Source organism: Sorghum bicolor, chromosome 3, assembly GCF_000003195.3.
Source record: "Sorghum bicolor cultivar BTx623 chromosome 3, Sorghum_bicolor_NCBIv3, whole genome shotgun sequence".
Classification (NCBI taxonomy): Eukaryota; Viridiplantae; Streptophyta; class Magnoliopsida; order Poales; family Poaceae; genus Sorghum; species Sorghum bicolor.
The window spans coordinates 70,386,156-70,410,188 of NC_012872.2; the positions used below are offsets into that span (position 1 = coordinate 70,386,156).

A 24,033-nucleotide genomic window follows, 5' to 3' on the forward strand; every position below is an offset into this window, starting at 1 on the left:
TTGTGGGATTACCTTTACTGAGTTATCCAAGTTTTAGACCAAGTTTCATTTTTTTTTTGGGATGACTTGAAGGAGTTTTGGACTTCTTTTGAGAAAGTTTCCTAAAATATGTAATGGTAGGGCCATTCGTTTTTTCTTAGGGGACCCTATTTTGCGACATGCGGAAGATATCTTCTAGAGACTGGTTCATCTTATTGTTAATTTGTTATGAAATTCTGGTTCAAGTTTAGGCCTTGTTTAGTTTCCAAAAAAATTCTAGATTTCTCATCACATTAAATCTTGCGGCACATGCATGGAGTACTAAATATAGATTAAAAAAATAACTAATTGTATAGTTTGTTTGTAATTTGCGATACGATTTTTTTGAGCCTAGTTAGTCCATGATTAGATATTTATCAAATTCAAACGAAAATGCTATAGTACCTAAAACCAAAAGTTTTCACCAACCCAACAAGGCCTTAGTTTCAGTCTCGAGTATCTTCTCCTACTCTTTTTTTCCTGATTCTAAGTTGAGGCTTTGTTCGCTTGTCTTATAAGTCGTATTTTTCTACCAGTCAGCAATGTTTTTCTATTTTCAGTCATGGTTTTTCAAATCAGCGAACAAGCTCTTAATCTCTTGCTACTTGGGTCTCAGTGATACAAATGTCACACACCCAGTCTAACCCAGTCACATTAGACCTTATTTAGTTCTCGAACAAAAACTTTTTGTCCTATAATATCAAATATTTAGACACATATATGAAATATTAAATATAATTTTAAAAAATAACTAATTACATAATATATATATATATATATTGCACAGTTTCCAGTCTTGGTTGCTTGCGGGGATAGGTAGTGCTGACAGACACGTACCCCCCTGGACTTTGGTTTGGACGAGCAAAGGGCCGCGCTCACCGGTGGCGGCGGTGGCGGACATGACGCAACGCGTGCCCAAATTATTGGTCGTAGTTCTCCCCTTTGCACTCACCATGCATGATGAATAATCCGGATGGAAAACAAACATATCTTCATGTCCACGGCGGTCGACGTCCCATCTCCTGCAAGCCTGAAATTCCGTGAACCGAACGCATGGCGCGCCGGCGAGAGCCGCGAACCGAGACGGGACGGCGAGGCGATTGGCCGCCGTGAACAAACACGCGCGTGTGTCATACACGCACATGCAGCAGCGTGTGTCGTTCCTCGTTTTCACGCACGGTCGCACACCTCGACGCGGAACCACAGTTTTGTGCGGTAGCGCGCGGCCACCTGCTGCAAGCTCACGCTGGAACTGGAACGCCGCACATGGCTTTGCCCATAGTCCCCGGCTCCCCGCAGCGCTGTGCTCAGAATTCTTTGTGGAGGCTCGAGGCTGGAGGGACGCAACGTACGGCGGTGGCGACGCAGGGCCGACCCGGCCGGCGCCGTTTGCCGCGGCTCGGCGGGCGCACCATCGAAGACACCCTGCCGTTCCTGCGGAAATCCTCAGGTTTCTGCAGACACGGTGCACCCCTGGTGGTGCTGGTGAGCTTGGAGGGTAGCGCGCGTGGCTAAGGCCTTTCTTAGCACTTTCGTTTTTATTTGATAAACATTGTCCAATCATATAGTAACTAGATTTAAAAGATTCATCTCGTGATTTACAGGTAAACTGTGCAATTAGTTTTTATTTTCATCTATATTTAGTGCTCTATACATGTGTCGTAAGATTTGATGTGACAGAGAATCTTCAAAAGTTTTTGGTTTTTGTTGTAAACTAAACAAAGCCTAAGTACCGTGGACAATAACCTAGCTAGTGGGTAGTATGTAGGGAGAATATAGAAATCTATCAGATAACGAGCCTGCCATCATCGTCATCTCAGGCTGCAGTATAGCGCACGATCGCAACCAAATCATTGTCTGTATGACTGTACCAGTAAGATCACGCATTCGTAGGACAAAGTTACAAAAGTACATGACCGTCGCTCTCGTGTGTGGACCTCACAACCGGAGAATGAAAGTTTGCCGTGAGAGGCACAGGCACGAGCAGTACTGTAAACGCACATTTCCATGGAACTACAATACTACTCCCTCCGTCCCAAAAAGAGTGTCGTTTTAGGTTTTTGTGCCACAAGTTTGACTCGATTTATAGAAAATATGTGCAATATTTATATCTCTAAATAAATTTGTTAAAAAACTAGACTTAAAGATCTTTCTAATGATATTAATTATGTATTATAAATATTAATATTTTTTACTATATATTTAGTTAAAGTTATTTCTCGGGAAGCGAAAACGACACTTATTTTAGGACGAAGGGAGTACTTCATATCCAAAAATCCAAAACACCATTCGTGCCTGTGCCGGCGGCCCGGTTTGTCCTGCACCCTGACGTGCTCACAAAACCGCCGTGTTGCAAGTGAAGGCACGGCATTCTGTCTGTGACACCGAAGTGGAAGCAAAGCATCGATCACACACTGCACAGTGCTCAGTGCAAGTGCACATTTTCAAAGGCTAGCCTTTTGCTATCAGCTTACAGTTCCCGCGTCGCCATTATAAACCTGCTGCTGCTAGTCCTCTCTTGGCCTATGCCCATATGCTCGCCGCTCGGGCGCCGTGCTTGCACCGGTCTCAGTCAAACTCTCAAGTTGCAGTTGCCAGTTGCTTCGCAGCTCCAGCAGCCAGTCATTTCATTCGTTGGCAGCCAGGGAAGAAAATTTTCGTGGATAAGAGCTGCAGAGCTGAAATATCAAGAACGTAGGGTGAAGATTGAAACAAGGCCCATTTTCGATTAGCAAAAGCGCCAAGCCAAAGGTCCGTTTCTGAAAACGTTTACATCAGGTTTTATATGTGATCAGCAATAGTTTATAGTACATGATGACTGATAACAAAACTTTGGACAATATTCACTGATCCCTTGTCTTCTCACATTTTGAGGATTCTGTTTCTGAAATCTGTTCCTGATGAAAATGATTAAATGGTTCCATTCCATCCGTCCATGGTTTCAGAATTCGCCACGGTCAGAGTCGTTTTGGTCGTCACCTGTGGAAGTCTTCAGGGCCTACTGAACCACAGCTGCTGCTGGAACCATGGAGATGGAGGCCGTGGAATCAAATGGCTCACACGGCGCCGCCGATCGCCGGACACCCAAGAGGGACCACCGCATCTTCTGGGCCTCCGTCTTCATCCTCGGTAATATACACCTGAATTTTTTTTCTCCCTGATGAGCATCTGTTCATAACTTCATGTATGGCCTCGTCCGTCTCAAACTTTTTGGCTGTGGCCTGTGGCCTCTGCATGCACTCGTACATGGTGATGGCTGGACTCGGACATCAGCGAATAACTGCTTCCAGTGCATCGCCTACTTCGGCGTGTCGACGAACCTAGTGAACTACCTCAAGGACCAGCTGCACGAGGGCAGCAAGGCCGCCGCGAACGGCGTCACCAACTGGCTGGGCACGAGCTCCATCACGCCGCTCGTCGCCGCCTTCCTCGCCGACGCCTTCCTCGGCAGATACTGGACCATCGCGCTCTTCATGGTCATCTCCGTCGTGGTACGTACGTCGTCGTCGTCCACCATCATGGTCATGGACGTGCACGAGCACGACGACGCAGAGTTGCAAAGCAAACTCACCCACCCGGTCTCGCCGCCGTTCTAATGTCCGCACGTACGTGCGCAGGCCTACGTGGTGCTGACGGTGAGCGCAGCGGTGGCGCTGGAGAGCGCGGCCTTCTACGCGGGGCTGTACCTGCTGGCGCTGGGCGGCGCGCTGCAGCCGGTGCTGTCGTCGTTCGGCGCGAACCAGTTCGACGAGTCCGACGAGGGGGAGCGCGGGCGGCAGAGCTCCTTCTTCAACTGGTTCTACCTCTCCATCAACGTCGGCTCGCTGGTCGGCGGCACCGTGCTGGTGTGGGTGCAGTCCAGCGTCAGCTGGGGGCTCGGCTACGGAATCCCGGCGCTCTTCAGCGTGCTGGCCGCCGCGGTGTTCCTGGCCGGCACAACCGCGTACCGGCGCCACCAGCCGCCGGCCGGCAGCCCGCTCACCAGGGTCGCGCAGGTTGTCGTCGCCGCATTCAGGAAGTGCGGCGTCGAGGTGCCCGAAGACGCGTCGACGCTGCACGAGTGCGAGGACGTCGACGGCATGTCCGCGATACAGGGGAGTCGCCGGCTCGCGCACACCGATCAGTTCAGGTCAGTAGCAACAAGTCGTAGGTTTGCACTAGGGAATATTATCAATCGTAAACTATATGTGATCGTTAATAATTTTCCGTTTATAAGATCTAGCCTCATGCGAAATCTTGAACTATTCGTAGATATTTCGATATCCAGCTAAAGACGTTTTAGAAGTTTGCAGCATCCAACCACTCTGCCTCTGGGATATATATATATATATATATGTGGTTTTCATATTTACCCATACTGACAAAATGAATATCAAGCCCAAATTTTTATTACTGAAAAATCCAAAAACTAGACTACAACTCCGATGTGAAGTAATGGTAATTCTTTAACTGATCTGGACTATGGTATAGATAAAAATCTATGTGTTGTGAGTTCGCTATGGACACCTATCCATCCAGGGTTCCGTTATAATTTTTTTTAGAAGTTTGCAGCGTCCACCAAAAAAATCAAGACTGTTTTTTTATATTACTGTAAACACCAAAAAATTGACTACGAATCCGATGTAAAGTAATGGTAATTCTTAAACTAATATGGACTAAGATATATAAATACAAATGACAAATCCAACTGTTGCTAGTTCATTTTTATGGACCCTATGCATCTACCTTCAAATCCTAATTAAACTCCACATAGGTGCACAAAAATTTGTTTCAGATTTATTTTAGAAAGAAATGACACTATAGATGCCGTAGTAGGTGATGTGTCAATCGACAATGAGACACCTATAATATTTTTTTTCATTTTAATATCTTTCAGTCCATTCTCCAAATATACACATTCGAGTTAGGGGTAAGTTATGCTTACGTGAGGGTCCACTATGTTTCCCATCTAAATATCTATGGTTCTAAGAAAAATTAGGTGTGGGACTTGGTGGGTTTTATGTATATTGGTACAAGGGCACTCACAATGCAAGACTCTATCACAGAGTACAAGACAATTAATTATATATTATTTATAATATTTTGCTGATGTGACAACATATTTATTGAAGAAAGAGGTAGAAAAAATAAGACTCCAAGTCTTATTTAGCGAGTCTTATTTAGCTCTAAGTCCATATTGTTCGAGGTAATAAATAACTTTAAATTCTATGATAGAGTCTGCATGGTGAGTGCCCTAAATTCATAATCCTTAGAAGTTGAGTGATGTTATTGAATTGCTCTCTAGGCGTTACTCCAAAATAAGTTGATGAGAGTCATGTCATATTGTCATTGCTTACTAGGTGTTACTCGTTTACCTTAGTCAAAAGCTTGATAGCCTATACGACCTAGCATGACATGGGCCACAGTTGGTGCTAGCAGTGTGCGAGATTTCTTTCGGTTTGCAACATTATTGTACGTCGGAGTAACGAAATCATAAGCATTTTGACTAAGATACCGATGTCATGCATCTCGGAGCCCTGCATTGTCACTGTGCTGCTGGATTCTTCATTCCCAACATTATTGTCACCGCGGCAAGTTTGTCGTGTGCATGCCTAACTTTTTTTTTTTTTTGACGAAAGTGGAGGGGCCGGGGCCCCTACAGGGATTTATCAGTGCAAGAAGAAAGAAAGATTATTTTTCAGATCGTTTTCATTTCGTTTTCTCGCCCATACCATACCTTTCCTTTCCTTTTCGCGGCAAGCAGTAGTGGTAGTGGTCATTATCAGAGCGAGAGGCCACTAGATGAAGCAGCTAGCAGCCGCCAGCCGGCCGATAATATTAACATATTCGCAGCACGTCGGCAGTTGTCTGTTACAGAAATTTGAGCTATTCCATTTGCAGATTCCATGCAAATCTGTCTTGGACGTACGCTGCTTGCATCTGTTGTGAAACCACGGGCCCATGACCCAGCAACTGACGACGATACTGCGTGCAGGTTCCTGGACAAGGCAGCGGTGGAGACGGCGGCCGACAAGGCGGCGCGTCCGTCGAGCTCGTGGCGTCTGTGCACGGTGACGCAGGTGGAGGAGCTCAAGTGCGTGCTCCGCCTGCTTCCCGTGTGGGCGAGCGGCATCATCTTCGCGGCGGCGTACACGCAGATGACCACCACCTTCATCCTGCAGGGGGACACGCTGGACCCGTACGTGGGCGGCTTCCGCGTCCCCGCCGCCGTGCTCTCCGTCTTCGACACCCTCAGCGTCATGCTGTGGGTGCCGCTCTACGACCGCGTCGTGGTCCCGCTGGCGCGCCGCGCCACGGGCCACGACCGCGGGTTCACGCAGCTGGCGCGCATGGGCGTGGGCCTCGTCGTGCTCACGCTCGCCATGCTCGCCGCGGGGGCGCTCGAGGTGGCGCGGCGCGGCGTCATCGCGCGCCACGGCATGTACGACACCAACACCGGCGGAGGAGGGGACGACGGGCGGTACCTGCCGCTGTCCATCTTCTGGCAGGTGCCGCAGTACGTGGTGGTGGGCGCGTCGGAGGTGTTCACGTTCATCGGGCAGATGGAGTTCTTCTACGACCAGGCGCCCGACGCGATGCGGAGCCTCTGCTCGGGCCTCTCCATGACGTCCTTCGCGCTCGGCAACTACGTCAGCTCCGCGCTCGTCACCGTCGTGGCGCGCGCCACCGCGCGGGGCGGACGGGACGGGTGGATCCCCGACGACATCAACCGGGCGCACCTCGACTACTTCTTCTGGCTGCTCGCCATGCTCTGCGTCGGCAACTTCGGCGTCTACCTGCTCATCGCGCGCTGGTACACGTACAAGAAGAGTGTTGGGTGATGCGAATCGACGGGCCCGGGGGAAACAGAAAAGCGCTGTTGAACAATAACTGGGCTTGGCCCGGTCCAATAAAGCTTACTAGTTTAGTAGGGTTTGGCCCGGTCCATGGATAGACGAACTATCACAGTGATGATGATGATGATGATGCTGCGATACGAGTGAGGCTGAGGCGTGCAGCTGCAGCCTGCTGCATGTGCCTGCAGCTGTTTCAAACATCTCTGACAAGGCAAAGGGATCAAGATTCATAAGGGATCATCATCCAGGTTTCGCAACGCTGAGATTCCACTCAACATCGAGTTCGAATTAATGCAAGATTCATAACGGATCATCCGTGGTTTGTTTCTACTTCTACATATATATAAACCCTTCTCGTGCTTTGCGTTAAGTTGTGCAGTGTCGTCAGACGACGTGCAAAGACCTCATCAAGCACCTTCGACCTCATCGGTGGTAACGACAGGTTAGGGGTTGCTGATCGATGGATGACGGAATACGGACCAATGGCTCCGTGGTTTCGCCACGGGCGACACCGTAGCTTTGCGTCACTAGTGACGACCTGTTACCTGGTCCTACCTCTCACTTGTAGTATATAGCATATCAGTCGCCGTCGACACAATGCAAATGCATGCGATGGGCCATGCACGGAATTTCAGATTACTCTGCCCCGGCCGAGAGCGACTGTGTTAAGCTTGTGACGACGACGTGCGTGTTTATTTTTTGCTTCCTCAAACGCGCTACACGAAACAAGAACACGGGATTTTCTTTTCTGACCGACATATGTAGGCACGCACAAGGCCATTCATTACTACATACAGGTCTCTTTCGTTTTTTTTTTTTGAGAAATCTGTATAGGTCTCTTTCGTTTTCGTAGGCTGTTAATTTAATTAATCAGAACGTAAATCCAATTTGACACTCGTGATTTCTTGAGCCAACGCACAACGGAACGTATATGAGTAGTTTAGATGTACATTTACGGGATAAGTAAAAAATTATCTTTCATGGTGAGTTGGTCCTGCTCACTTGAGTATTAACCATGAAACAATGTTTTTCTTTCGATGTTTAATACTCAAGTGTCTCTTTTTTACAAGCGTCTCTTTTCTTTGTTATCTTTTCAGTGCGATCTTTAAGTTTCGATAGACAGATCAAAGGAAGAAGAGGACCAATCTAATCTTTGATGGCACTCTTATTTTTTTAAAAGCTGACTTGTTCTCTTTCTTTTGTACTAGTCTTTGTTTCCCTTGAGATATATGAGGTGTCATTCACATTTTTGAGTGTCTTTCTTAAAAAAAAATAATCTTAATCCGTAAGAATACCTCTGGTTTGATTAGTACTAGTAGACATAGAGCCGAATGATCATGAGATCCTAGGCATCACATTCAAACATAGTACACGATTTCATTTCTTACAAAAACCTCCAAGGATATAGTAACAAAGCGGTGGCCAAAGTAGGACTTTGGCATATTCTATTCACATTGGTCGAACAGAAAAACAGGAAATGACAACGGCGACGAATGACCGATTCTCGTACTCTTGGGATTCGTTATGAGCTGTAACAATACGGCTAACCTACTAGCTAACGGCAAATTTTATTAATATAAATAACACACATATACGTACCTACAGATCTGTGGGACCAAATCCTAATGCCTGATGACGAGGACAGATAGATTTACAGTAATTTCATTCTCTAGTCTATATAAAATAATGAACGTGGTTTTGTTAGGTCATGGGTAACTGAATGTCTGAATCTGCTAACCACTCACATTGACTAAGTAGGAGGTTTTCAACTACTGTGCTCCGTACTAGGGAGGGATTTATTACTGTTTAGGGACAACTTTTTCTTTTATACTGTTTGGAAAGGTACAAAATTATACTCTATGTCCTGAAATATAGTACAATGTGACTTCTAAAATTTTTACTGAAATATAATGCATTCTACGTAATGTCAATGTCTAGATTTGACAAAGTTTATTAAAAAGGAAATCATAACTTGAGAAACACCTTAATTGGTTTAATATATGGGTACACGCGTCATTTTAGGACCCTCTTAAGTTATCTTAAAAATTTTAGAGTACAATATACTACAGGATGGATGGAGTAACTTGAGTTTGTTAAGTGTAACAAAAATTGGTACCTATATATAGTGTTGGTTCTTAGCGTTCAAATCCCTTTGTCTTAGGCAAAATGCAATCCATGAGGATCATCTGATTTAGGTTTTGGGTTTGTGCTATTAACTTTCCAAGCTTATTATCTAGGCAACGTATAGGCGGGATGAGGTTCATATGCATTTTTTTTCTTCCATTGGAAGCCAAAGAAGACGTATTACTTGCTAAACACCCAGTCCTGATCAGTGCTTGGACCAGATTAAACAGATGATACCTAACATGGAGGAGATAGAACTAGAGAATCATGAATAGGAGGTCAGAGCAATCCCTTCTTGGAGCCCCGCCTATACAAATTACAAGATACTGAGTATCAGTTTGACAATGTAACTACTACTACAGAACTATAAGGCGGAAGAATGCTCACTTGGAGGAGCGTTTTAGTTTGATGGGTGACTCCATCAAGGCAGGTTGCGGCGGCTCCTGATCATCTTCTAAGGGGTCGTTGCCTTAGGCGTTGCAGAATGCGATGTACAGTCGCCCTACTCAGTCTCGATGGTTGCTTTCCTCTTCCTCTTCCTCCTCAGATGAGGAGGATATTGTTTGTCTCCTCCTCATCTTTCACCTTATCTCTCAATCCTCTAGTGGAGGGCTACTATTTCTAGGGAGACAGTGGTGGTGGTGCGTTGATGGAGATTTTGGCTCCTGCTCCTTGAATGGTCATCAAGAAGACTACTCAACATATTCAATAATCGAATGAAGCAAACTAAAAAAAACTTACCCTAATCAGGGGGGTAAGAGATAAGGGCTTTGGGTGACCAAAGTTCTTTAGGATCATTCCTAGGTCACTAATATGGTCACTACATGTGGGGTGACTTAGCACGGACTAGCCTATTATTAGTTCACTTGATGTGGCTGTCTTTTGGGTAAATACCATTTGGCTTATTTCTTTTTTCATGTACTTCATGAGTCCTTCATGATCTTTCTACACAACAATGAAGTGCTTTCACAGGGGTAGGAAGTTGCAGGATTTGGTCAACTCTGGTTAGGATACCATAAAAATGTTGTAACTTGATCATGAAGCACTATGGGCCACACAAAAAATGACTCCCTGGACATATAGGGGTTCATTGGGTTGATTAGTACTTAAGAGTCCGGCGTCTACTTGATGACCTTCATGGACTTGGAATACAACTATACAAGGTATAGATATGTTGCATATGCTAGGCTTTAATTGTATCAACTACTACTAGGGGACCAATTTGTAAACCAATGAGTCTAGAGATATATCTATAATCATATCTTCGGACCCCAACTCCAATTTCATGATCGATCACCGGTAACGAATCCAGCGAACCATCAGCTACTCCCGCAACTTTCCTTATTTGGAAATGATAATTTCCGCAACTTTCCATTTTTAGAAGGTAACTAAGTTATACATATATATGTTATAGAACATAACTTATTTCTATAAATTATACTAGCAACTTGGCATAACACTTTGCAAAACTTATTACCATATGACTTATACCATATAACTTACAACTTATGCTAAAATTTGAAACACAAAAGTTATAAAACATTTTTTAATTTTTCTTTTGTCATTTTTTTCTCTTTTTATTTTTTATATAAGTCTATCATTTTTTTCTTTTTATATATGCTGTCAACCCTTATTTTATTTGGGCGATCGTTCACTTAGATTTGATGTAACAAAGGTTCAAACTATCTCCCCTTCTAGTGTGCTTTTTCCATAACCACCACTGATGTCATAAAAAAGTAAATCATTTATTTTAAAATGCTAGATGTAAATTTTAACCATATAATTTGTAATTATTAACTTTCTGCACGTAACTTTTATGTCTAACTTTCTGTACATAACTTTTATATCTAACTTTCTACGTGTAACTAGTAGATATTAACTTATAATTATTATCTTTTATGTCTAACTTTTTGCAAAGCTATTTGATTTATTATATTTTATGCTTAACTTGCAGTTATTAACTTATATGTTAAAACTAGTTTAATTAAAATATGCTTAAGTTTTAATTGTAACTTTTTTGAACATTCGCTAAATTGTCTCGTCATAAATTATGTTGATAAACTTGTTCCATAAAATATTATAGATAAAAGTTATGCGTATAACTTTATCAATATAAGTTATATGTGTAACTTTGTCACAATGAAGGTATATGTTAAAGTCACGTATATGAGTTATACGTAAAAGTTTGTTCTATAAGTTATACGTAAAAATTGTGAGTACAATTTTTCAAAAAAGAAAAGCAGCGAATTTTTTTGCCTAAAATAGAAAACTTTCCAAAAATAGAAAATTGCGGGATTTTTTTTGCCAAAAATCGTGGAGGCTGTCTAATCGTTCGCTAGATTCAAATCTACTGAACGTTCGCTATTTAGTGAAGTCCTCCTCGGACAATATAAGGTGCTGTAAAGAATCCCCTGATTGGTAAATCCCAACATTTAATACTCTTTTTTTTGCGATTACATAGTATAACGCAGGCACTCACAACGCATGTACACTCGTCTCTATGAACATCTTCGAAGATTGGGCTAGTAAAATTCTCGATATTGACGAAGTCACCATAGACGTCTCATTGTCGACGACGGAAACGTCGCCTACCATGAAACAATACCGTTAAATCATGGAAAACTGTGAAAAAAATTCCCTATGAGGAATCAAACTCAGACCTGAGATACTACTTGAGGCTGTTGTAACCACTATGCTACACATGTCCTTTCGCCTAACATCTAATACTCTCGAATCATGTTGCACATAATAAGTAATACAATCTTAAAAAACATGAGGTACGACGCCCCATAATAACTGTCCGGTGGCGAAACACTGACATAGTTGCTAATGCGATTTTCTAAAAATAATTTGGTCACATTTATATAGGATGAATTGTGATTTAGGCCATAGATTTGTCTTTGAAAATACTTGAAAATCTTGTAGTTTGAAGCATATTAATAATACATTTTAGAAGAAACTTTTATAATATACTCAAAGATAAGACCATGTAAAATCAAGTACAACAAACATTTTGACGGAAGAGAGTACATCTCATTATCTGGTTGGGGGATAAAGAACAGAAGCTCCATACATACACATCTTGTATCCATCTACTTTGCGTTGGTGCCTATCGTGTGAGACGAGAGAGAGTGAGCTGCCGAGCTGGCGAGGGTGTGAGAAAACCAACGCGTGTTTCACAGCAACTATCACAGTCTCCTCTCGCCCCCGCACGCACGCATTGTGCCCAGCTGCGTGCCCGACACATCGAACTAGTCGAACCCATACAGCAGTACACACTGCGTGCGGCCGTACGTACATCTCAGCCATAGCTGACGGAAAAGCATGCGCCACCACCAGCAGCCAGCTGCTCCGGCGTGCATCGTCGATGGAGAGGAAAATCTAACTAATCATACGTCTTCCAGCTCCCCAGCATCCTCGGTGTCGTCGGGTCTTGGACCTCGGTCGGTCGGAGGCGTCCGCGATCGCGGCCGCGCCGGTGACGACGAGCCAAGATGGCGTCGTCGCTGACGTTTTTGTTGAAAGGCCCCAATATCCTGCAGTATTTTTCTGCGAGATCACCAAGCCACGAGACGATGCACAACCCAACCCACGGCTTAGCTGTTTTGGGCACTGCATGCCATTGCCTTGGTGTGGAACAATTAACCTTGCGTGTCTGATTACGTGCAGCAGCTGCAGCTGGACATCAACCTTTATTCTCTATTTTTTTTAAAAAAAAACAAATCCCTTTATTCTCTTCTTTGCAGGAGATCAGGTCACGGCCGGCGCGAGATCGCGAGCTTCCCAAGTAGTATCTGTGATCGTTTGTTATTGTTTAATAATTCATGCCAATGCAGGATCAATTGAAAGCTTTGCAGCACTGGACACAAGCATCCAGCAGTATCTGTGATCGTCAAATATCCGGTGGGCTCACCAGATTCTTGTGGATTTTTGGGCTGTTATTTTGCACTTGGTCGGCATTTTTTTTACTGCTACCCAGTTTGATAGATAATTTAGCACCAGAGAGCAGAGAGACTGATCGATGAATCAACTTCACCTGTTCCGTTCTCTTTCGAACCAGGAAAGAAAACAATGGTCGAATCGTCATCACTGTGAATGGACACAAAAATTATCTGAGCGGCAAACACTTCGATCCTAACGAAGAGACTAATTCATCTGTTAGTATTGCACTCAGCCAGTGCTGCTACTCTAATAAGATCCCATCGCGCCATCTGTTTTACAGCTTTCTCTGCAGCCAACCGGAAGCGGACTGAAACGACCTCGCCTTGGCAAACCTGCCGTGCCATGGACGCGATCCTCCATACATACCTATCGCCGCAGCAATCTGGACAGTGAAAACTACATTTTATTTTTACACTTGAATCTGTGTGCACGATTTTGTTATTCCATCCAAACTTAAACGCCGCCGATGGAATTTAACTGTGCTGAATGAATACATAGATACTCTGAATAGTTTTCTCCTGAAGCTAGATGATTAAATATGCATTTTCGCGCCGTACTATAAAATAAAACTTCTTTGTAATATACCTGTATATGGTCAGAGAGTACCAAGTCACTTAACAAAAAGGAGACAGGCAAACCTGAGCTGTGTTACATATATATATATACAAGTAGCTGTTTTTAGCTGGTTATTAGCAGAAAAGAAAGGAAAACACAGAGAGAGGGAGAACCAAGTCGTCTCCTGGACTACCTCTATAAATATGCTAGTTGGTTCAACCACGTAACGAAGTTAACTAGGCCATTTGCCTTCGCAACAAGGCCTAACTGACGCCAAAAGAGTAAAGGAGAAGAAGAAGCACACATGGGCACATCTGAGCAGCCATGCACGAGCAACTTGTTCACCGCCTCCTCCTATGGCACCTCCCAGCAGATTCATCATCTGCTGCCACAGCACGACTCCGTGATCTGCACCGAACCAGGGATGGGCTTCCCCTACTACTACGGCACTGATCAGCAGGACGCGGCGTTCGACGGCGACGAGGTAGAGCTCGGTTTCCAGGCTTCCAAGGCCACCAGGGTCGACTACTACAGCTCGCCTTACCAGCCGTCGTGGCCGCTGGCTCGCGCCGCGGCCACCGAATCGTCGCGCGTCAGGAAGCAGAGGTTCCGGGACGTTCTTGAGAGCTGCAAGCAGAAGGTCGAGGCCATGGAGGCGATGGAGTCCCCTGTGGCGTTCCAGGAAGGTGAGGACGGGCTTGCCGTCGGGGATGGTGGCGGTGCCGGCGCCGCCGCTGGCGGTGGCGCCGGCGCCGGCGGAGGGAACGGAGGCGGCGCGGATGGGATGCGGCTCGTGCAGCTGCTGGTGGCGTGCGCCGAGGCCGTGGCGTGCCGCGACCGCGCTCAGGCCGCGGCGCTGCTGCGGGAGCTCCAGGCCGGCGCGCCCGTGCACGGGACGGCGTTCCAGCGCGTCGCGTCGTGCTTCGTGCAGGGCCTCGCGGACCGCCTGGCGCTGGCTCACCCGCCAGCGCTGGGCCCGGCCAGCATGGCGTTCTGCATCCCGCCGTCGTGCACGGGCCGCGACGGCGCGCGCGGCGAGGCGCTCGCGCTGGCGTACGAGCTGTGCCCGTACCTGCGGTTCGCGCACTTCGTGGCCAACGCCTCCATCCTGGAAGCCTTCGAGGGAGAGAGTAACGTCCACGTGCTGGACCTGGGCATGACGCTGGGCCTGGACCGCGCCCACCAGTGGCGCGGCCTCCTCGACGGCCTCGCCGCCCGCGCGGGCGCCAAGCCGGCGCGCGTGCGCGTCACCGCCGTCGGCGCCCCCGCGGAGACCATGAGAGCCGTCGGCCGCGAGCTCGAGGCGTACGCGGAGGGGCTCGGGCTGTGCCTCGAGTTCAGGGCCATCGACCGCAGCCTCGAGAGCCTGCACATGGACGACCTCGGGATCGCCGCCGACGAGGCCGTGGCCATCAGCAGCATCCTGGAGCTGCACTGCGTGGTGAAGGAGAGCCGCGGGGCGCTCAACTCGGTGCTCCAGACCATCCGCAAGCTGTCGCCCAAGGCGTTCGTCCTCGTGGAGCAGGACGCCGGGCACAACGGGCCTTTCTTCCTGGGCCGGTTCATGGAGGCGCTCCACTACTACGCCGCCGTGTTCGACGCGCTGGACGCGGCGCTCCCGCGCTACGACGCGCGGCGCGCGCGCGTGGAGCAGTTCCACTTCGGCGCGGAGATCCGCAACGTGGTCGGCTGCGAGGGCGCGGCGCGCGTGGAGCGGCACGAGCGCGCTGACCAGTGGCGGCGCCGCATGAGCCGCGCCGGGTTCCAGTCCGTGCCGATCAGGATGGCGGCCAGGGCGCGGGAGTGGCTGGAGGAGAACGCCGGCGGCGGCGGGTACACGGTGGCCGAGGAGAAGGGATGCCTCGTCCTCGGCTGGAAGGGCAAGCCCGTCATTGCCGCCTCATGCTGGAAGTCCTAGTCCGCCGCTCGTCGCGTCACGCTGCGCCGGCAGCCGGAGAGGTATACGTATACCACCCACACCCAGCATGCTTGTCTGGCATGCACGCATATATACATACGGTACTACTACTGTATGCTGGCTGGCCTTTTTCTTTTCTTTTCTTTTCTTTTCTTTTCTTCTTTTCGATTATGCTGGCTGGCCATAGATGCATACACACGGTGGATGGATCTGTGGTGAGGGGTAGATGAATAAAGAGCTCAAGCTTAGAGATGAGCTCGCGCATGCTTCTGGTTGTTCAAGCTGCTAGTGTTTGAACACACTTGTATAATAAGGCCATCACAGTCACAGAGTGCTTGGTTGAGTTGCTTGACAGATTGTGTAGGCCTGTTAACCAACCTAACAGCATGAGGAGGTTTCGATTTCTTGCTGTATCTTCATCGTTTTTTTTTTCCCTCATGATCCTTTTTGTCATGGGAAACTGATGTAATGCGTTCTATAGAGGAATGGAAACTGATGTTCTTTATCCATGGAACTGAAATGATCCTCCATTGATAAGCAGAGATGCAAGGCAGATTGAACGCCTTGCGCAGAAAGATGACAGGCTTTAATTAGAGTTGCTTCTTCTCTTTAGTAGAGAAGAAGCAACGGGTTATAAAATGTTAATTTGTGAATCAAATAGGCAAAACTCACGTTCATCGGTCTGATCGTCAAACAAGATGTTTGCGTCGAGTTTTTGTGGAAACGTTGGACAGGTTTGACCAAGTAAAGATCAATGTTCAATGTGACAAATTAAAAGAACGGATGGAGTATTGTGTTTGTCCCCACACGATATTTGGAGTATTTTGAGCATGAATGTGTACATGTTTTTTTTTTCCTTTTTTTAGGGGAGCTCTGACTTTATTCAATCAGCAGGATAAGGATTACAAACTCCATCAGGAGGCTCCAAAAACCAAGCATGTCTACCTATCAATAAATTTATAGAGCTTCTAGCGACTAGATGAGCGTCAACATTCGATCTTCACACTTCAAAGACGAAATCTGCTCTTGTGAAGCTCCGTCTCCTTGCATTGATCTCCTGGAGGATGGTTCCGTAGGTTTGCACGTTTGATAATGGGCCGAGATTTTTGGCCTGCAAATCTGAAGTGCTACATCCAATAAGACTGGTCTGATTTTCGACTATGTAAATATACTAAAATCCAAATAATACATTTTGATAAAGGAATGAGCAACATCGTTGAGTCAAATAAACACGCACCCAATGTAAATGAATGTGAACAGATGCCTCTCAAAAAAAAAGTGAACAGATGTACTGTGAATATAAGAATCGAAGGCTTGAGATTTATGGCTACTTCCATTTCATCATAGAATTGTTCGTATACCATATTCTTTGATGGTCCCTATCCCTACTTCACCAAAAAAGTCTCCTGAGAAAACTTCTCTTTTGATTTCTTGATTTTGAAGCTGCATCAACATGACATAAGTTCAAATTAGTCCATCACTCCATCTCTCTATCAGAATGCACCTTACAAACAAATCATGCAGATTAAAACACATTTACCATTTTGTCTTCCAGCCTTTAACAATACTTCCTCAGCGATTGGTCTCCAATGCTGAGCGCACGAGAATGTAAGGCCCATGCCTACAGTCAACCCTCGCAAAAGCTGAATTGTTCGAAGCACTGAAAATAACTCTTCCGGGAAGCTCTTCACATAGGAAACGAATAGAATATGTCATTTAAGGAAGCAGTTTAGGAAGTCAAACTACACAATAATACATAGATAGATCGCCTATGTGCGTAGATAATGCAAATAAATGGATGTACACGAATATAGGACTGACTAAGAAAAACATATAGGTTATTTGTTTTCCTGTTTGAATCTTGAAGATGTGATCATACCTCCACTCCAATTTTATTAAGCGAAGAATCATCGGCAAAAGGTGACATAACAGTTACACCTGGTGGTAATCTTGTATCAAACATTCGCAGGGATAATTGAAACAATTCTTCTAGCTTGTTATCAGTTATGGCCCATGTTCGGATACCGAGCTCCCTGAAATATTTTATATTCCATGAGCAAAATAGGTAATATACTAATATATCAGCAAGACGCTTCAATAAGAATCAGCACCCATATTTTCATTTTGAACAGGAACCAATATGCCATATCTTCATTAGTTTGCTAGCTCAGACTGCTTTGTTACAGAAACGACATAAAATATTTCCGTTTACTGATTTGCAAAAACTCCAAGTGTGTACAAAGTAGAACATACACATAGCACGGCGTTAGTGTTTTGCTAAACGCAAGACAGTCGGCCACCTACCTTTTAGCCATAATTCAGGCAAAACTGCCATTTAAATGGGATAAATGGGTGATTAAATGGAAACGGTGTGCCACAGTGTAGTGTCTAAATGCCCTCAACGGCCGTTTAGACAAATAATGCATGGTGTGCAATTCAGGATACCTGAAACTTTCCTCAGCCCTCAAGAAATCATCATCAGCCATTGCAACTACAAGATTTGCATAAGCAAGCCGCAAATCTTCTGGCATTTCTTTCACTTGTCCATAATCAAGTAAAGCCACCTAAGAAAAATCACAAAGAACATTTAACTGGAAGCTGCCATTGCCCTGTAAAGGGAGATTGAAGGGTTTAAAAGATCTCTTACCTCTGTGTCCTTACAGATAAGGATGTTTCCTGGGTGTGGATCTGCATGGAAAAAGCCATCCTTCAAGATCATTTGACCATATGCAAGAGTAAGATCTGACAAAATCTTCCTACAACAGAAAAGGGGTACTTTTGAGATAACCTAATCATTAGAATTTAAAGCAATTGAAAAAATGACTACAAAAGAAAAACTGAATTTACAAAAAAAAAAGAAGGAATGTTTCTAATTATTCAGACCCTTTGTTAGGGGCATTGGTTTGATATCTTACAGCTTTTTCGTGAGGTATCAGGTCTGAAAACAAACTTTCACAAGAGCAATGTGCTACCTATCCATTGCACCGAGGACATCACACAGATACAGGACCTGATGCCATGTCAGTTAAGTGCTAGACTTTCCTGTATATATCTTGGAGTTTCACTCTCTAGAGAAACTGACCTAAGCTCAAATCCAACCCATTATTGATAAGAGAGCAGATTGGCTTCCAGGATGGAAGGCGGACCTGTTAACACATGCTGGTCAACGTATCTTGGTCCGATTTGTCCTCAACTCAATGCAAGTCTACTCGGCAATGGCCATTGAGCTTCCAGCATGAGCCCTAAAAGCCATTGGTCAGATCAGGCGGGGCTTTCTTTGGAGAGGACGTAAAGACCAAAGACACAGAAGCGGGCATTGTCTGGTCTCTGGTGACTTGGACTAAAGTACGTCACCCCCCTGAGCTGGGCGTCATGGGCATCTCCAACCAACAAAACCTTGGATGAGCACTCAGGATTAGGTGGTTATGTTTGCAAGAAACAGACCCCCATCGTCCTTGGTTAGCCTTACTTGTTCGAATTCATGGCTCCGCCCAGGCTTTCTTCTCCATGGCAATGGTCTCAGAAGTTGGTGTAATGGTGCTGCCTCCACACTGTTTTCAACTCACAGGTGCATCCACGGACAATGTATTGCTGACCTTGCACCTCAATTATTTTTTTTTTGAAGGAACAGGAGGGGTTTGAGGCCCCTACTGACCTTGCACCTCAATTGTTCTCTTTAGTGCCAAAAAATCTGATATTGCTGGAGCTCTAACTGTTGAAGTCATTACAGAATTTATTCGTCTCTGGGGCATGCTTTGTGAGGTGGTGTTTCAGCCCAAAGGTGAAAAACACCCACATTTGGTGTTTCTCGAATTCAGGCAACTACTCTGCCAAACTGCATAACAATGGAATGTTTCATGGTGCTGTCCTCTTTAGACCCTGGGAGAGGATTTGGAAATCCTAGGCTCCAGGAAAATGCAAGTTTTCTATGTGGCTGGTGGCTCATAACAGGTGCTGGCAGCTGATAGTCTCTCGCATGGGGCCTCCCACATCCTGCCCGTAGTCCACTTTGTGATCAAACTGATGAAACAATCAATCACCTGCTTGTTCTGGCATTTTTGCACGAGACTGGTTTCTCCTGCTGCAAAGACTCGGTTTACAAGGTCTCTCCCCCTCAAAAAGAAGATGTATGCTTTGATGAATGGTGGCAATGGCTGAATCCAGGGTGGATTGTCCCGTCCTGTCAGAAAAGGTCTCAATTCTATCATCGTCCTCGGAGCTTGGATAATTTGGAAACACCACAATCGGTGTGTGTTTGATGGGGCTTCCCTAAACATGGCTGCAGCATTTTTGCTCGCTAAGGAGGAGCTGTTCAATTGGAGTCTGGCCAGGGCTAGGGGTATTTCCCACCTCCTTGCTCTTGTGCAGGATGGAGAATAGTGCAGGTTTCTAGGCTTTAGTCAGGGTCGGTCTTATCTTTGTCAACTACGAGTTATAACATTATTTGTGTGTGTGTGTGTGTGGGTGGGTGGATGGGTGGGTGGGGGTGGGGGTCGTCTAAGGGCTCTTGCCCCCCTTCTGTTTTTCTTCTTAGATTTAATATAAAGGTACACAGCTCTCCTGCGTTTTTGATAAAAAAAACTAATTGCTTTTCGAGGTCTGCCAATCATGACTAAACTGAGTGGCATGAAATTTTATCATATTCATTGAATAGCATTGACCCATCAGTCCAACCACAGAATCTTAGAACTAGTATAAGGTTCTGTAAACTAAGCAAATGAGAATCATACTCTTTTGAGATGAAGGGGCTTACTGCTTTGCCATTGCTGCAATCTTACCACCAGGATCGATGCCCCTTTTAGCCATTTCATTGCCAAGATTCATTATTGGGGTCCCTTTGATGAATTCCATTACCAAAACCTCTCTAACAAAACATATAAACAAAAAAAGAACATTTAATAGATAAAAACTTCACATGTTGCTTATGCAAAGAAACACAGGAGATAGCAGGCTCAGTAAAAATTAAGCCATTACATCAAATCAAAGTTAAGTGCTTGTTCTATCTAACAGCATACAGTATAAAAATAAAGTTTCCTACATTTGGAATAAGAAAGAACAAAGAAAGGTATGATTTAAAAACAGCAGCAGACTTCTTGATATCGTGAAATGGCAGTGATAAATATTTCTTTGTTTATTAGTTCTAAAAATCCAAACAAGCCAGTACAACATAGTGTTAATCCCTAGATATCCAGATAAACAACCTAGAGGGTCAGGAAACGTAAAGTCACTGCGTGATGGGGGAAAACACACTAGAAAAACTTTGCATACAGAAGCATCATGCAAAGGGAAAATCTAGTGTGGATAAAAAATATTTCTTGTTCCAGTATCAGTAAGTCTGTAAGTGGATGATTTATAATTGCTCTGTTGAAACCATCAAACTAGAGACAACCATTCCATCCAACTGAACGTATGGTAGAGAACTAGGATTCAATTAAATAACCTGAAGAACACTTTAGCTCAGTGAGAAGCTATGGAATTATACCTGCTAACCATCCCAGGAATCACACGAGGCACCATAACTGGAGGTTTCTTATTGGTGACACGTAGGAATTCTCGTATTCTTTCCATTGCTCTTGCTTCACGCACAAAGTCAAATTCATAGCATATCTTCAGAAGCAAACATCAAGAAGAAAACATATTAATACTTTAATACTCCCTCCGTTCTAAATTATAAGTCGCTTTGAATTTTTTGGTACATCCGTTTTGCTATGCATCTAGTCTAGCTATAATAATATGTCCAGATACATAGCAAAATGGATGAACCAAAAAAGTCAAAGCAGCTTATAATTTGGAACCAAGGGAGTACCACACAAGGTTTGCACTCGTGTGAAATAGAGGTACTAACAAAGAAAGGAAACCCAACAGATATTCTCACATAGGAGGTGCATGTTTATGAAGACCAATCTATTTGAACAGCTAACCTCCTTTGGCTAATGTAAATATGTAACTGGTCAACAATGGTCCAGATACAAATAGGAGCCATTTCTTGTTTCTAATGGTCAAAATGTGAAATCTTGTCTTCTTTGTTCTTCCAGCTAATATATCGAAAGAATGACTGAGTTTATTCTTTTGTGCACATGCATATATCTAATATTTGAAGCTTCTATTAACCTTGCATTGCATTACTGCTTCACCAAAGATACATATTAGTTACCATTCACTATACTACGAAAACAATGTTAAGAGGAAGATTTCACATTTGCTCTAAGATAAGAGCTTAAAATTTCCATAGTGATGGTTAAAGAAAAAAAGGATAAGAAAAAGGTTGAACCTTATTTTAGTGGTCCTAAATTTGAAAGTTGCTGATTAATCAGATATAAGATAGTAGATATCAGAATTCCATGATGTGTACAACTCTATAAAATGATCCGCATATAGTACCAACCTGTGCAGTTCAATAGGGTTCAATAATAATTTGAAACACAGCAGACTGATTATCTCCACTTAACTATGCAGAAAGAGGCTCAACATGTTTCTTGGTGTTTTAGGAAAGGGTAGAAAAGTATATTGGATTACTGGGACAAGCGACAAAACAGAAAGCTATGGGGGTGCGGGATAAACCTGCTTTTCCATCTCTTTGGTGGCAGAGAATAGATCAAAGTTGATGTCATACTTCTGCAGAAACAAGGCCATTGCTTGCATATTCCGAATATCAACCATCATCAAATGCTCGGCTCCTGGATGTTGAACCTGGTCCATTCCTAATTCATTATGACATCGGAAAAATCTGAGGTTTGAAATGGCTGCTTACAAAGCACATAAGCATATTACTAACCTTGACAGCAACGTCTGCCTTTGATAATTTAAGCCTTGCTCGATGCACCTAACAAACATGGACCAAAATATAACTTGGAAAATTTAGTGAGAAAGTAAGTGATATTCCCAGTAAGTACATGATGTTATTATGTTACAAAGAAGTGAACAACATTTGCACAAGCCTAACATTGGCAGGAATGGTAGAAAATACAGATGTTACCCCACTCCCCAGATTACACAGATGAAGAGAAATACCTAAGCACGAACCTGTGCAATAGAAGCAGACCCAACAGGCTCGACATCGAAGAATTCGAATATGTCATCGAAGTTCTTTCCAAACTGTTTCTCCACAACATCTCTAACCACAACAAATGGCGTGGCTGGGGCCTGATCACACAGCGTGACAAGTCTCTTCACCCAAGCCATCGGTGCCAGGTCAGGTTTTCCCAGAATTTGAGCAGCCTGTTCAAAATCCACCGATCCAGTGTCACAAAGCATACTAATCATAACATGATGATACAAAGCACCACACCACAAGCACGATCACAGTTACCACCACAATCGGATTGCAGCTTCTGTCACACCACCATTTTTTTTGGGTGGGTGGAGTGAGGGCATTTGAAAATCAGAGAGGAGGAAAGAAAAATTAGAATAGGGCGGGCGAACCCAAGCGCACCAACCTTGAGGAAAAGACCGCCGAGCTCGGAGCAGAGGGAGTACATCTTCTGGGCGCCGAGCTCGTGCTGCTGCTCCCACATGGCCTCCCGCTCGTCCTCATCCTTCACAAACCCCGCCCGCAGCTGGCACACCTGGACCGACCAAAGCGATTCGCAATTAAAACCCCCCGCGCCTCAGAGGCATATCAACGAGCAGATAGAAGGCACACCAATGGAACAGAGGCTAGCTAGCCGACCTTATAGCTGGTGTAGATGTCCGCGGCGCGGACCCAGAACTGCGCGGAGCGGCTCCATGGGCGGAGGTGGTCGGAGATGCGGTCCCGCAGGTCCTGCAGCTGCGCGAGCGCCAGCGGCATTGCTGGCGGACGGAACGAGGCCGAGGACGGGTTGCGTGGGACTGTGCGAGGGGAGATCGATATACCGTGTACGTGTCCGCCGGTCGCTGGTGCGGGAGCTTACAGCCGCCGCCGCCGCCGCGGCTGCGCCGTTCCGTTCCTTTTGGCGCCCGGTGGCCGGCCGGTGGTGCCGTGGTGAAGTGGGGCGTCCGCGTGTTGTGTGGGTGTGGCTGGACTGGCTATCGGCCTACGACGAGGCTGGCCCACTAGGAATCTAGTGAGGGCTGAGGGGTTTCCTCTTTTTCGTGTCGGGATCAGGGTATATGGTGCGCGAGCGCCATTCGTGCGCCAGCACGGCAGCACAGCACGCCCCGCCACATGCCGCCGCGCCGTGGCGAGAAGAGATGGCGCGCGCTGACGGCGACGGTTCGCCCACTCGGCACTACCGCACTAAGGGGATGTTTGTTGTTAATCATAGTTTACCACAACTTAACTTTAGATAAGTGTGGCAAACTAAAAAAAGTGTGGCTAGCAAATTGATTGCCACATTTTGTTATGTCTAAAGGAATCTTGCCACACTTTTTAACTCTATGACATGTGTAGTCCAAAAGAATCATGCCTAAACTTAGTTGTCAATCAAACACTTGCCAATTTGATTAAACTTGCCTAAGATAAAGCGTGGCAAACTGTAGCTAGCAACCAAACATCTCCTGAATCTAGCATTACGGTGTCTAGGTGAGGCTACTAGGGCCTTGTTTAGTTCCAAAAAATTTTAGAAAATTGACACTGTAGCACTTTCGTTTGTATTTGATAAATATTGTCCAATCATGGACTAACTAGGTTTAAAAAGTTTGTCTCGTCAATTCCGACCA

The 24,033-nt window shown here is 45.3% G+C and overlaps 3 protein-coding genes across 7 annotated transcripts; 2 read left to right on the forward strand and 1 right to left on the reverse strand.

The window, feature by feature from the left end:
* On the forward strand, positions 2,501-7,493 carry LOC110433327 (protein NRT1/ PTR FAMILY 8.1-like). The gene is made up of 5 exons (XM_021455195.1): positions 2,501-2,769; positions 2,964-3,147; positions 3,292-3,509; positions 3,636-4,147; positions 5,993-7,493. The coding sequence occupies exons 2-5, from the start codon at positions 3,045-3,047 to the stop codon at positions 6,837-6,839; spliced, it is 1,680 nt and encodes a 559-aa protein (XP_021310870.1). The 5' UTR covers positions 2,501-2,769; positions 2,964-3,044; the 3' UTR covers positions 6,840-7,493.
* Positions 13,716-15,913, forward strand: LOC8056128 (DELLA protein RGL1). Its single transcript, XM_002456755.2, has one exon. The coding sequence runs from the start codon at positions 13,780-13,782 to the stop codon at positions 15,391-15,393; it is 1,614 nt and encodes a 537-aa protein (XP_002456800.1). The 5' UTR covers positions 13,716-13,779; the 3' UTR covers positions 15,394-15,913.
* On the reverse strand, positions 16,129-23,937 carry LOC8078693 (uncharacterized protein slr0889). 5 transcript variants are annotated; one of them, XR_002451410.1, is made up of 13 exons: positions 23,063-23,936; positions 22,830-22,958; positions 22,417-22,611; positions 22,169-22,216; positions 21,955-22,083; positions 20,876-21,000; positions 20,147-20,257; positions 18,041-18,149; positions 17,839-17,957; positions 17,273-17,426; positions 16,934-17,078; positions 16,631-16,836; positions 16,129-16,504 (listed from the first exon to the last, which is right to left on the reverse strand). XR_002451410.1 is itself a non-coding variant. In XM_021457180.1 (13 exons), the coding sequence occupies exons 1-12, from the start codon at positions 23,180-23,182 to the stop codon at positions 16,784-16,786; spliced, it is 1,437 nt and encodes a 478-aa protein (XP_021312855.1). In that variant the 5' UTR covers positions 23,183-23,937; the 3' UTR covers positions 16,129-16,504; positions 16,755-16,783. The 5 variants fall into 5 exon arrangements, 3 of the variants coding, with proteins under 3 accessions (XP_021312855.1, XP_021312854.1, XP_021312853.1); XR_002451409.1 differs by having other exon boundaries at positions 16,129-16,512; XM_021457180.1 differs by having other exon boundaries at positions 16,755-16,836; positions 23,063-23,937.

Bases quoted from the DNA above. Each gene is read 5' to 3' on its own strand.
- LOC8056128 (XM_002456755.2), top strand. From the start codon at position 13,780: ATGGGCACATCTGAGCAGCCATGCACGAGCAACTTGTTCACCGCCTCC.
- LOC8078693 (XM_021457180.1), bottom strand. From the start codon at position 23,182: ATGCCGCTGGCGCTCGCGCAGCTGCAGGACCTGCGGGACCGCATCTCC. The intron at 22,612-22,829 runs GTTGGTGCGCTT...GATTTTGAACAG, and splicing joins TCGGCGGTCTTTTCCTCAAG to GCTGCTCAAATTCTGGGAAA. The intron at 22,084-22,168 runs GTTAGTAATATG...GGAATGGACCAG, and splicing joins AGGCAGACGTTGCTGTCAAG to GTTCAACATCCAGGAGCCGA.
- LOC110433327 (XM_021455195.1), top strand. From the start codon at position 3,045: ATGGAGATGGAGGCCGTGGAATCAAATGGCTCACACGGCGCCGCCGAT. The intron at 3,148-3,291 runs GTAATATACACC...CTCGGACATCAG, and splicing joins GGCCTCCGTCTTCATCCTCG to CGAATAACTGCTTCCAGTGC. The intron at 3,510-3,635 runs GTACGTACGTCG...GTACGTGCGCAG, and splicing joins TCATGGTCATCTCCGTCGTG to GCCTACGTGGTGCTGACGGT.